General features: G+C 37.6%; 1 protein-coding gene across 1 annotated transcript in view; it reads right to left on the bottom strand.

Moving 5' to 3' along the window:
- The window catches only part of ABCA4 (ATP binding cassette subfamily A member 4), a 73,035-nt gene that overhangs the window by 40,746 nt on the left and 18,160 nt on the right, over positions 1 to 14,129 (bottom strand). Inside the window, exons 8-15 of the mRNA XM_068199791.1 lie at positions 10,825 to 11,022; positions 9,180 to 9,269; positions 8,560 to 8,800; positions 6,990 to 7,129; positions 5,799 to 5,915; positions 4,842 to 5,039; positions 1,441 to 1,646; positions 471 to 647 (exon numbers count right to left, since the gene is read on the bottom strand). Coding sequence (XP_068055892.1) covers positions 471 to 647; positions 1,441 to 1,646; positions 4,842 to 5,039; positions 5,799 to 5,915; positions 6,990 to 7,129; positions 8,560 to 8,800; positions 9,180 to 9,269; positions 10,825 to 11,022 — 1,367 coding nt within the window. The remainder of the gene's footprint in view (positions 1 to 470; positions 648 to 1,440; positions 1,647 to 4,841; positions 5,040 to 5,798; positions 5,916 to 6,989; positions 7,130 to 8,559; positions 8,801 to 9,179; positions 9,270 to 10,824; positions 11,023 to 14,129) is intronic.

Genomic DNA, 14,129 nt, shown 5'->3' with positions numbered 1-14,129 from the left:
TTTATGTGTCTGCAATTTGCTTTTGTCAGAAGTAGTAGCATTTGCCTGCACAGAGCACACAGTCAGAACTATGAAAAGATTTCCTAATGCCTTTTTTGTTTTTAATGAAAAGCATACCAGGACAACTGCAGCATCATAGACTGCGGCATTGGAGCAGACACACCATGAACAGGGAAGAAAACTGCTGCTTTTAAGGGGCTAGTGTATTGAGTTAATTTTAGTCCTGGACACTGGATGAAATGAAGGCCAGGAATGGGATTAGGGGTAGAATCTTGGCAAAGGTGGCTTGTGGAGTCTGGGTTATGACAGGATAAGGAAAAAACCAAATTAATTCAGTTGTGTCTCAGTTATCACTCTTGCATTTATACCTTAGGACATTCATAACTTAGCGTTAATTCTGGTGCTCGAGAATCTTAAACCATGCAGCAATAGAATATTCAATAGAATTAAGACAAACTGCTTTTACTCACACATCATCCACAAAACATGGATATGGCATTTGCTGCAGATAAATTCCCAATGGCACTTCAGTGCTGGTCTGGGTCTTTATAATTCCATGCTCAATCATGTCCTGGAGATATGCAAAACCTCCCCAGATATAACGTAAATCATCAACAGGATCAGCTCTTGGACCAGGATCCCAGTACCTCAAAAGAAAATTCACATGGAAACCATTGGGGTAAGCAGCGACTTTAGGGCAGGGTTGTGGGGCAAATTAATTAATTAATCTTAGCAACTGAAATTGTAGTGACACTGCCTGGAGTTGTATTTTCTAGACTTTGGTCTAGCAGACCAAAGTCTGCTTAAGAAAGTGGAAGGCTCTTTTTTTTTCCTTTGATTTTCTCTGCACTGACTTGGAATAGCAATTTTGGCCTAAAATGTACATATATTAGTCCCATAGCAGAATAACTGTTCTAGAATAGGAAAAACTGTACTTGGACTATGGTATCCTTGGAAATTAAACTGGAACAACTGGATTGCAACTACCAGATACCATTATATTCTTCTGTAGACAATCCTGAGAAATGATATCCCTTTAAGTGAGTCTATTTGGTGGGGACTTGAGGAGGGACAGCACAGCAGTTCTGCTGTCCAGGTGGACGAGAGCTGAGTCACAATCCATGCAGGACCTCCTTGTCTGTCTTTCCCAATGGTGGGGCTGTCTATAAACTGAAGCAGGTTACTGAACAGATCCTGAACAGAGTCATCCCTTTGCCTTGTATTCCCTCTCCTACCCACGGCTGGGCTTATCACAAGAGTGATGCCATTCATCTTAGTATCTGGTAACTGGAGATGGACTCTGCGCTGCTCTGCGCAGTAACTATTAACAAATACAGCTGGATTTTACATATATATCCAACACAGGTTCTAACACCCTTATGTCTCTCATATTTATGTTATGGCAGGCAAGAACTGAGAAATAACATATCAGGTAAATACCTATCTTTGATTTTGTTTGTTTTCTCCACTGCGTCTATGTCCATTCGGATCTTGTATGTTACATGTGGTGGGAGATTGCTGGCTGTAGGTTCTAAGTCTGAAAAAACCACAGCAGCCCATAATTTGTTTTCCTCCAACAGATAAAGGGCTTGACGAGTCAGCTGAGTTTCATCAAGATAACCTTCAAATTTATCCAAGGTCAAACACTACAAATAATTACAAAGAGAAAAATTGCATGGGAATAAATTAGTAAGAGGTATACATTAAAGCAAACATCAATGGTTGAAAACAGAAAAGGAAAATTGGTTCAACTGAAACTGTTGTTATTTTCAGCTTTATGATGAAACTATTAAAAGCTGACTCTCTCTTCCCTTCTTCAGCCCAGGAAGTGCCTGAGTGAATACTAGACAGCTAAAGGATGACTGATACATCAAGAAAAGAAAAGAACATTGGCTGTGGACTTCAAATGAAAAACACTTTGTCAAATGAAGCACTAGAAAAAGTCAGAGCATACATTTAGGTTTTAATGTCTCTCAAGTATTTCAACACTTATTCCTATGTAACACCAGACAAGTCATTGATTTATCTAACTGGTCATATTGTATACCTGTTGAATTCTGACACGTGATTTACCTGCTGACTTAAGTTAACATGTCCTTTTTAGTGGCTATATTAATAAAAAAGTCTTCTTTCTTAGTCTCTGTCATTACCCCAAACTGTATTCTTGTTAATACATATACAAGACAAACATTCATCAAAATCTAAGTTCTTTATGTTCCTCCATTTAGGTCCTACTTAGCAGGCATTGTAAAACAAAGGTTGTAAATACTATAAACTCAAGCATTAGTTGTCTGTAAAACTGCAGATTTATGTTTGTATATTTAGCTTCTGCCCTTCAGAATTGGCAAAATATTAACAGAGAGTAGAAGTATTTAACCCCTGACTGACTGAAAAGATACTTATTGAATTCCTTTGCTTCATAAAATTCCAAGAGGCTAACTTGTTTGATCTTATCTCCTCAATCATTTCTTGCAAGCCAATAACAAAAATTAGTCCACATCAAAGGGGTCATACTGGTACTTGTTATTTAATCTTAAAGACTCCTTTACTTAACCTTTCCCTGTGAGAAATCATGCTGTGTTTCCTTTAAAACTTGTACTATCACAGCTTAATGGGATCTATATGAAAATATCTTTTTTAAATCACAACAGAACAGTGCTTAAATTGATAACACTATTTTATGGCTTTATTCTTCCTGTTGTTTGTAGATGTTAATTTTCCCTTTTGCTTCAGAAAACGAAAATACGTAGAATTTCATATCAGAAAGCAAAATAAGGCAGAAAACTTTGCATGCTAGAAAAGAAATAAAATCAGACTGAGAGCTCATGTTGCAATAATTTTTTTGGGATATATTTATCCCACATGGTGTTAACTGAGTTTAGGAATTCAGTTTAGTTCTTGCAAAAGTGGCAGTGTGTGCATAACAAACTCCTCCTGTGGAAGTGTGTCTATGCAGGGTCTGGAGGATTATTTACTGTTTCTTTATCAGGAGGAATTATTTTCAAGACACTTATTTCAGCTGCAGAAGAACTCAGTTCTCCAGAAGAATCTGTGAGAATGATACTGGCAAAGTACTGACAGCATCTGAACTTGTCTAGATTTTCACTGCAGAACAGACAGTGCCTGGAGTGGGCTGAGGAGCACCATAGGCTCGTTTCCAGGGGTCCAGTAAAGGAAGCTGCAAGTGTTCAAAACACAAAAAACAAATGCTTATAGATCTTCTGCATGAGTAGAGTGAAATCAAAGCTTGCATAAGAACATAGGACAAGACAGGAGTGTTGCAATAATTCACGCAGTTTGAAAGTGAAAAGACATTTTATATAGTAATCTATGAGCCAAAGCTAGAATTTATTTGTCTCAACATGAATTGCATTCAAAGGAAAGGCTGTATGCTCTACCTGGGCTCTTCTTTTCCCCCAGTGAATTTGAACTCAGTTTTTGTCTTCATAAATCTCACTATATAAAAATTAATTTATCAAGTACTTGGGGAAATTTATTTCAAATCTACTCCCAGTAATTATTTAACAGTTTTAAATGGTCCAATGGAAATGGGAAAACCAAAACCAAAATCAAAATAATAAGAACAGGTTTGGAAGATAAAACCAGAGAACAATAAACATAAAGAAGTGACTGTGTAGCTCTCACTAACAGTTTAGCTGTTCTGTGGCCTAAGGTAATCAAAGGGAAGAACAGGAAATTCTTGGGGTGATGAGGAGGAGCAGCCACTGCATAACTTGTGGGATTCTCAGCTGCATCAGTTTGCAGCAGAGACCTGGAGTTACCAAAGACAGGTGCTGGCAACACACCTGTCCTTATTGCATACTATGGTGGTAAGGAGCAGGCTATTCCCCAAAGGGAATGGGGAATTTGTTGCCATTGTGTCTGGCACAGTGGGAAAACATTCTCAAGTGCTTACAACTCCCTGTAAATAGCAGACTTTAAAGAATAAGCTCATTACAAAGAACATTAGGACACAAAGATCTATTACCAGGTACAGTAACTGTTCTGATATTATTGATGTTCCAGCACTGACCTGCTGCACACAATATATTTCACGCAGTTTGACAAGAAATAATTCTGTTAACATGATATGAAAAAAAAACTTTAAATGAATGAGCAGAGCTTTGTGCAAAGCCTTTATTGTTCCTTCTTGTACTGGCTGTAGGAAGGCAGATAAACATTCAGTTCTTGCCTTCTCGTAGGGTACAAATGGTCTTTTAGACTGAACTGGATTGAAATTAGGATTTAGGCTTAATCTTGTTGCCTGTAACTGTTATCAATTTTCTCTCAAAAATCCTCAGAAGGCCACCACTGAAAACAACTTGCTAGAGAAGAGAGGTACAGATTGCAGGAAAGAAACAGACATCTTGTCAGAAATGACCACAGAACAAGTGGAAACTCCCTCATTGGTTTCAATGGAATTTTGATCAGGTGCTTAAAAACCTGCAAGGGGACTTACCAAAGAACTGTTAGTTCCTCTGCTCCTGACCTTGCTGAAATTAGTGGCCTGTTGGTTATTAATAATTACAAAGAACAAATTCTTTGAGGTTTTGCATTCACTTTCTACCTCTCAGCATTGAAATGTGTTCAGACATTCGACCAACATTTTGAGTAAAACATTTGAAGATCATCAAATGGAACTTTTTTTAATAATAAGTATTCATGTACTTGTGCCACTATATTATTCTAAACACATGGTTTTAATAATGAGATTCAACTTGAAACAAGCAAAGATTTTATGATTTTAACTTTCTTGTCTGTTACCACAGACCCCAGTACCACCTAACTGGTTTTAAGATATCCTCTACAACTATTCCCTGAAGGGGCAGGGCTAAATTTACCTCCAAATACTGACTGAGCAAACGCAGAACTTGGTCTACAGCGCTGAAGATGTTCCGCCAGTCAAAGTCCACCATCCCCTTCTCCCGGCTCTTTGAAGATCCATTGTGCAGAAAGTTGATTATGTGTTCTGCAGTGAAGCCTTCTGCACCCATCTGGCTGTTCAGGAAGTCCCTCACTGTAGGGTGCTTCAGAAAGTCCTGAAGAAAAATATGACAGCTTTGCCACAATGATTGCCTTTCCATGCCCTGTTTAGTTAGAAAGGTTTCCATTTCCATAACTCTTTCAACACATGAACAAGGACAAAAGGGTATGCTAAAGAATCAATTTTACAAATGGGTAATTGCATAATTGGATGTGTGATCTGAAGAATGGATGAAAAGAAACTTTTACTTGACTATTTATTGCATTCTTTCCTTATAAGCAAGAGGATAAGTGTTATAAATGTCTAATACAAGATAGAAAAATGAAGAAACCAAATGTTTTTTTCTAGTATGAGCTGCTTTAGAAACTTTACAGATAGTAATTGTAGCGGATAAAAGTCAAATCTAAATGATGCAGAAGTGAGCAATTTCCCAAAATAAATTTCTGTCTGGCCCAGAAAAAGAATGGTCTTATTGTCTTCTTTGCCCATACAGAATTCAAGAAAATCAAGTTGTCTGTTCTTGAAAGACATTTTGGGGAGTCAGGGAAGCAGCAATTGCTGCCTTTATTAAGAAGTCATTAGCCAGATTCTTGACTGCCTGGATCTGAGGTTTTGCCACAGGAATGCTGTAATGCATCTGTGATCTGCCTTCAAACCAAGCCCAGCAGCCAACAGCCCTAAAGGCTACAGCTTCTTTGCTGCAAAGGCTGTGCTTCTGGCCAAACCTTTCAAATTAATTGTCTTCTCCATTAATAAAAATAAAAGATGGCAAAAGGCTGTTCTTACTGAGGATCTTTGGTAAGTTATAACATACACGGATCATATTCATTTGCAGGCTGTTTTGAAAGAAGTACCACAGCTGAGGTCCTACTTCCTCCCAAGCTTTGGTCAACAGCTGGAGGCGTTCAAGTTCCTCAAAAGTGGAGTTTGCCTGATGAAAAAACAGCAGAAAAGAATGGTAGAAATCTAAGGAGGTAGACAGAATTTATGATCCATCCAGGATTTGGTCACAGGGGAACCACTATCTTAGACAGCTGTAATTTTTACCTTCAAAACTTATCCAACTTGTTCAAATAGCAGAAATTTTAATAACCATCAGAAAAAGAATCTGTAAAATCCAACCAGAACCAAAGTCACTTAGGATAACATTCTGTGGTATATGTAATGGAAAAAAACAATTGCACATTAAGCCTAGTTAATTTCAATCCCTTTAAATACTCAGATATTTGGTAGAATTATTTAGAACTTTTTCCCTTGACCATCTCTCTCCATTAAGAACTAAAAACGAAGATGATGATGTGAGTAGATGAATGAATGGAAGGCAGCTGGAAAAAACAGATACTCCCATAGCTATGATATTAAGACCTGAAATGCTAAGCTGCTGTAAATCTGAAGATTTTCTGTGTGAAATCTGAGCAGCAGTTCTATGCCTTGTACAGATCTCTAGAGTAGTGAATTGCTGGTTATGAGGTGGCCAAAACCTGGGTCATATGCAACCTTGATTTAACTGCTCATATTCATTTCACACAACATCAAGCATTTTGCTGAAGAGTCCAGGCTCCATCCTATTTTAAAGAAGTGAAAATTCTTTATGCATTCAAAAGATAAAATAATAAACCATGATGTTGCTATTGATTTGCAATATCTCAGTGTTGGTTCTCAATAAGCTTATCTAAGCTTCACAGTTGCTCCATTTAAATATTTGCTGGCACAGAGCTGCTCATGTTCCTACTTCTGTGAAATAAATATTACTATGCTTACTAGTGTAAATGTGAAATCATGCCAACAAAAAGCTCCTTGGGTGAGCTGGAAAAACCATGCAGCATGGACCAAGATGGAATGAATCAGTGAAGACCTGTTTTTTAAACAGAGTACCCATCCTTCCTCTGAGGACCATCAGAACAAATGGAGTTTTGAGAAGAAAATCTGATTAGGCCAACTGTCACTGGTGACTGTTTTTCAAAAGATGTTTCTTGGGATACAATTTTTGTATTTCAGAACTTACATTTTTTACAATTTCCCGTACAGAAGGTGAGTCAGGAGCAAAGAGAATTTTTCCCATCAGCAGGGGCTTCACAGCACTCCAGGCTATTTTGGTTAAAGGGTTTGATTCCAAGTTCTGGATCAATGCATTACAAAATGGTGCTAAAGACAGAAAGAAAGACAGTCTTTATGTAACCCTACTAAAATCCTATCACACATAACATCCAGCAGGGCTTTTTAGTGGCAGTACAGACAGTTTGAATCTGAATTAGTTAGAGCACATTCTGCAATGCAGAAGTACAATGACTGAATGGATAGAAAGACTATTAAGTTGATATTGGAGTTGTAAAATATGCTATGGAAATTGGAAAAGTAAACATAAGCATTTGAAATTTGCTGTTATTTACATGGTATTTCAAATGGAAGGAAACGAGACAGCTCAGAACTCACTGAGCAGCTTGAGCTTTATTTGCTTTACTCCTAGTGACTTAGCTCCTTTGTATTGTAGCTGATACTAACACAAAGCTGATCCTGCTGGCTTAGATGTGGGACTCTGGAACAGTTCAGAACTGGATCTTACAATAATTTAAACATTTTAATGTAAATATTTTTTATCTTTCCCCTGCACTATGAAGTAATTAGTTTACTTGGACAGCATTCAATTAATTTGTTTCCTGGATGAAGAGATGGAGTACTGGATCTCTTTGGAAGTCTCAGACATAAGCAGAGCCAAGTATTAACACAAACAGTGAAAGGTAGGAGTCCCTGTAAGCAAACTGCCCATCTGTACTTTGTAACCATGCAATCATATCTATCATATCAGAAGGGACACAGAACTACCAGCTATAACATGAGGGGTAGTACAGAAAAAACTGCTGGTGAGCTCAGTGTAGAGAAAAACTAACTAGCAAACAGAAGGAGACATAATAAAAAGACAAAATAACAAATGGTTAAAAATTTGTTCTTCTTTGCACTATACCCTATTACAACAGGAGGAAATAAATAGTGAGGAAATAAAAGCAACAAAAATTAGTAAATTCAAATATTTTCTATATAAAATGTAATCATTCTGTAGAACATTACTGCTACAAAATAGATGTACTTTTATGCGGGAAGATAACAGCCACCATGTATCAAATTGACTATTATTGGAAAGGAGAGATTGTTAAATTCCTGTGCCCCAGGCCATCAAAAAAGTTAGGAGAAAAAATAAAGTTTAGAAAAATACTTTGGAGAAAAGTAATTCCAGATGCCATACTGTCTTTTCCTGAAACTTCTTCAGGGGTGTCTTGTTCTTCCTGATATCAGTAGCATATAACAGAAGATAAAACAGAGGAACAGTCTTAATTATCATCATACCTATGATTATGCCTCCATATTAAAATCAAATGCATATTTCTGTCAGTTGTCAAGTCCTGGGCTTCTCTGCTTCCAGCTATGAAGTAAGTATGGAATAAAATAATTTCACCTGGTTCTAATTTCCTGAATCAACTGCTTTAAAATGTTATTCATAAAAGCAACATTCTATGCTAGGACTTGAACGTAAGGTGCACCTTTTGAGAGTTTCTTAATGGTTTGATGGGAAAACTTACTGGTTGTATTATCATAAAGATAAACAGATTTCTTCCTCGTTGAGTCAATCCCCAGGAAAGCTTTGTAGTTGTTATCTTCATACCAGTTGAAGGAAAGCACTCTGGATCCACCTCCTTCTGGGTAGCCACAGAAAAGATCTGACAGCGAACTCACCAAGTGGCCTAAGGATTCTGGCCTTCCATCTTGTACAAATGGTTGCAGAACCCTCAAAAGGTCCTGAACACTTGGCTTCCTGGCCAGCTGCAGTAAGACAAGACTTGGTTAATTGCAGCCCTCAAAGCAAGTAAGTATCTGGTGAGGTTGCAGTTGTGCCCAGATGGTAAAGTGTGAATGCAGTCAGAACCTCATCCTTTCATCTCCTCTGCCCTGGTCACAGGCAGCATTTTCAGTTCTTGTTCTTTCATATCTTTTCTGAAGAAAAGAATCAATTTCAGAATTGCTAATGCTTACGTCTACATTTATTTTGTAATGAGAGAAGAATTAATTTTTAAGGAATCAGCTCTTCCCCAACAAGTCTACTTTCTGGTAAAGCAGGTAACAGGAACATAAAAACAACAAAGGAAAACAAGGACTATGAGCTATGCAGAAAAGTGATGTAATCCATTATTAGACCACTTACCTTTTGCACTGCTTGGGAGACATTAGACAGCACCCTCCCCCAGGCCTTCACGTCAGCACCTGGTGAGTTTCTGTCCAACACTGTGGGAAGCTGTGAATACATAAAAATAGAGATGAACTTCTACATGACAACAGTTACAACAACGCGAAGAAAACCCAAATGGCATCTCTGTAGCTCAAATTCTTTAAGTTATTTGGAACAGTATCTTATAACCCTGTCTTATGGTACCACAAATCCAGTACCCATGTGCAGACACACAGTAGTCTCAATTTTAGAAATACTGTAGTATTAATTGTCTGCTACTTCCAGAAAGCATAGGATACATGAAAACATGACATTATATTTTTGGGAATGGAAACCAGTGTCTCTCAGAAGCTGACCACAAATCCTTATCAGGGTTGGCAAAATCACATGGGCACAATGACTGACTATCAATGCTACAATAATCAAGCAGTGTTTTGCTAGTGTGTCAGTTGCAGCTTCTGGCATCTTCTGCTTCCAGTTTTTGGAAACTCAGAGCTGAACAAAATCCATTAATCCATTAATTAATCACAGTGCTACACTGCTGTGGCAGAAGAGTCCAATCAATACTTCCTATGCAGCTTGAGTTTTTCATATATCCTGCCTGCTCCTATAAAGCAAACTGACAATGTGATGGTTTCATGACATTGTATTACAAGGTGAAAAACAGCAAATTAAATTCAGTGTTGAAAAATGCAAAGCATGATCATAGGGAAAACAAACATGAAAGATATATACATGGTGATGGACATTTAAGTTTGCTAGCGTGAGGAAAGAGCTCTTAGAGCCCTTATTAATAGTTCTCTGAAAGCATCACCTCAGTGTGCAGAGTATAAATGAAATACTAGAAAAAGATGCCATTTTATAATTATTTATTTGATATAATTTGTATTTGATTATGTATTTTAAAGTAATAATATTAATCTATGTTTATACATATATATAGAGTGGCATAATATCTCCATACTAAACCAAGGCTGCAGAAGTGGTTAATTTATAGCAAGGTCACAGTAGAAACACACAAAGAAGGGCAAAGAAAATTAACAGAGGTAAGGAAAAGCTTCTATAGAAAGAGTAATGGAAGCCAGCACAACTTCCTAGTTTGGTTGGTTTGGGTTTTTTAAAAATGGTTCATACGGCTACACCAACTCAAGCTGTATCATGACTTTGACTGCAACATAAAACTCTGTCATGCTGGACGGAGCAAAGACAGAATGGGCTGTATTCGGTATTTTCAGAATCCTCATGATTCCCTGTAGATTTTGCCACACACTGTTTTGCTATGCAGACTGGAAAGACCAGATAATATTTTGTGGCAACATCTACAACAATATTTCAACACAAACTTTGATTTAAAAACTGCATTTGAATCTCTTAGTTCTGCTGTACTGTGAATTTCATCTGTTTCATCCCAAAACATACTCAGAACTGTCTGGTGTCCTTCTGGTGGTAGGTTAACAATCACACATCCATAACCTTACATTTGCAGGGTAAATAAACTAGGACCACTTGGACAATGGGTGATGTATTACAAAAAACAATATTGAAAGGTAATGAAATATAAACAAAACAAAACAAAACAAAAAAGACATCATAAGGCAGGGTTAATTGTGTTAATACTTACCAGCCGAAATAGCTTAAAAAAATCAACATTTGCATACAAGGCATCTTCTACTCTTTGTAGACTGTCCTGGGACAGGGCACACATGGCCTTGTGTACAGAAGGGAGACCTCTTCGGCTGCTGAAGATAATAAAGCGGTCCAGGAGCACCTCACTGCAAGCAATGTCCTTCAGAGTCAAGCTAGGGACACCATAGGCAAACTGCAAACAAAACCAATGTTTTACTTACTATTATGAAATTTGCATACTGCTCAGGACCAGTTAAAAATTTATCCAAAGTGGACTGTTTGATATCAGCCCCTGCTAAAATTTTAATGAATGGCAGAGAGATGTGGTCAGCTGAAGCATCAAACCTTGAAGCACCCTCACTTGATATTATACTAGATCACCTTGCCTTCAGACACATTTTTTGTCTTCTCGTTAGCGAGTTTTCCTTTCATTGCAAAAGTCCCTGTGAGTCATCTTCCCTTCCTCACTGTCATCTAAGCACACCTGAAGCCATGCCACTCATCCTTGTGGCTAAGGAGGAATAGCTGCAGCTTGCTTGAAATTATTTTCCCAGGACCAAATGATGGTACTACATCACTTTACCTATTATGTTCAGGTTAGTTATATTTTTGCTGTCACTTGTTCTAAGAAAAAAAAAAAAAAAGGCCAATATCTCTCATTCTCAAGCTTGATTTCCCTCAGGATTCTATTTCAGTTATGACTAATCTACTACAATACTTCCCACAGTCATTATTCACCGTCATTCTGCACAGGCACATAGCCAGGATTTACAAAGCCATTTTACATTAAATCACACCCATTTACTGATTACCACTTCTAACATAAACATGGAGCAGAAGAAGCCCAAATTTTTTATCTTTAGTTTTCGACTAATGGGAACACATTAGTTTATAGTTAAACCAATATTAATGCAGAATAACTATAAAAGTGAGTAGATTTACATGGGATTTACATTGTTATTGAATGCTCTTTGTAGTCTATGAATAAATTCTACTTACTTTATAATATACAGAATACATGGAAATATAATAAAAAGTAGCCCTGGAAATTGCTTGTAAGCTAATGCTCCCACCCTCTGTCCATCTCCTTTTGCAGTGTAAATTTAAGGAAAACACTGCTCAGAACACTGTGATGACTGTAAATGCATACTCTGTTTGAGATGAACACAGATTTTCAGACAAGCAAGAACTATGCTCTGACACAATATCATTAGACTAAATGAATTTAATAAGAAATTGTTAGATTTCTTATTAGAAATTGTCAAAATCTACCCAGGAAAATAATTTTCTTCAGAAAAATAATCTGCTGAGCATTCCAGTCTTTAAAACATATGGATTGAAAAAACACACCACACCTATATCAGGTCAGACATAGATGCATATTTATTTCTTATCTAAGCAAATTAGGAAATTCATCATTATCAAAATTTTATATGTGCAAATCTCCTATAGTTAGCAGCTATCACTTGTTTGGTGGTGCCTGTAAAGAGAATATTTAAAAACACAGAGGAATGAGAAAAAAATTAATTTAGTTTCCCTGGAGAGTGGATTCAAAGTAAACTAAGCAGTTATTCATTAAGTGCTTTACCTGTCAGAAGCCATCAACCAAAGTGCAAGTGCGGCTCTGGAAAGTCAGTATCCAGAATATAAAAGGCAGAGGCAGAGAGGTCTAGAATAACATTGTATTTTATCTGCCATGACTGCCCTGAATTTCAGCTTATGGAGCAGCAGTTGACAAAAAAAGAAAGGCCTCTGAATTACACACAGATTGTATTTTGGAATTATGATGCAAAAAAGGGATGTGAATATCTAGAAGTATCTGTGAGGCAGTGTCACCACAACAGCTGTACTGCTATAAAGGCATTGTTAACGCAAGTTCGACAGTGTGGAGAAAGGCAGAATGCGAAAGAAGGAATTCAACTGACAGATCCAGTCTGTCTTGCAAAAAACTTCCAAAACAACACACCCCTGCCCTCTTTCAAATTGGGACTTTTGAACTGGAATTAAGTTATTTTATGTCAGTGAAATAATTTGCATATTTTCTTGGTCACTTATGTCCTTATGTGTGGTAAAAACAGCATTTTTAAACCATACACGCTTCATTTGGCGTTGTCCTCATCAGGCAGTGTCAAATGCAATGAAACTGGGCTGCGCAGGGAGGCAGCCTGGGAACCTTGATTTGACTTGTGAAATGAGGAAACAGTGCCATTAACATCACTAAAAAGGATAAACACAGAAAAAAAGAGCTGTTATTTACAAACTGTAACTGCATTTCAATAATGTTCATGAACAGATGGGATTAGAAAAACATCAAACCTCCGCCCTTCCAATTTTTCCGGTAGGTTGTGCTGCTGCCAATCTTTTCTGAACTTCTTATTGTGTTTTAACATCAGTTTCTTATCTTTATCTTAGAATGACTCAAAAAAGCAGACCCTCAGAGGGAAACTTCAGTACTTTTTTTTTTTTAATCAATGTGTCACTGTTTAGCCAATGCTGGCAAGATGAAGTCCAAATTATTTTTTCAGCTAGTTGGCTGTTTGATCAGGTTTAGCTTTCAGCTCTGTGTGTCATTTCCTGACTCCCAGGCGGCTCAGACCTAGATCTCCAGCCAGCTGTTGGCAACAGCCAGGCTTTTGTAAACAAGTTGCTTTCAGGTTGATCAGCTCTGTGCCATCAGCAGCAGGGGGAAGGGGTGTACAGAAATAAGCAGGCTAACAGAGGGCAGAGCAGCATGAAGAACTGGAGATGAACTATCACGGTTGAGGATTAAGACAACCATAGATCGAGGATCTAGTCATGGCTCTGAAACTTCCACCTCAACCATGCATAAATCCAGCCCAAGCAACTTGCTTATCAAGAAGGGCTATTGGAATGAAGCAAATTATCTCCCACAGAAAATGCAGCTTTCAATTCCTACTGAAAATAATTCTCTTGTTGTGTCTTTAAAAATATGAGATTGGTTTTTCTGCATCATTTTCACCTGAAAGAAGTATTCACAACACTTTCTTTCCTCATAGCTGTAAATCAGCTCTGGTGAGATGATCTTGTATCCCTGTAATTACTACTAAGAAGTAAACTGTACAGAGGGCAGCAAAAGTGGTATTTGAACCAGATCTCCTCCAGCTTCCTCTAACCAATGCTCAATTTCTTTAATTTCCAGCAGAAAGAGAACGACACCTCGTTCTACATCGGCACAGAAAACACAGCAGCAAACACCACATGCCATCAGATTTCAATCATTTTATTGGTGATGGTGTTGAAAACTTCAGTCCTGCATACACTGGCAAGGAGAATTTTTAG

This window comes from Anomalospiza imberbis, chromosome 9, assembly GCF_031753505.1.
Source record: "Anomalospiza imberbis isolate Cuckoo-Finch-1a 21T00152 chromosome 9, ASM3175350v1, whole genome shotgun sequence".
Taxonomy (NCBI): Eukaryota; Metazoa; Chordata; class Aves; order Passeriformes; family Viduidae; genus Anomalospiza; species Anomalospiza imberbis.
The sequence above is the reverse complement of the archived record's forward strand: the minus strand, read 5'-3'. Positions and strand labels throughout refer to the sequence as shown.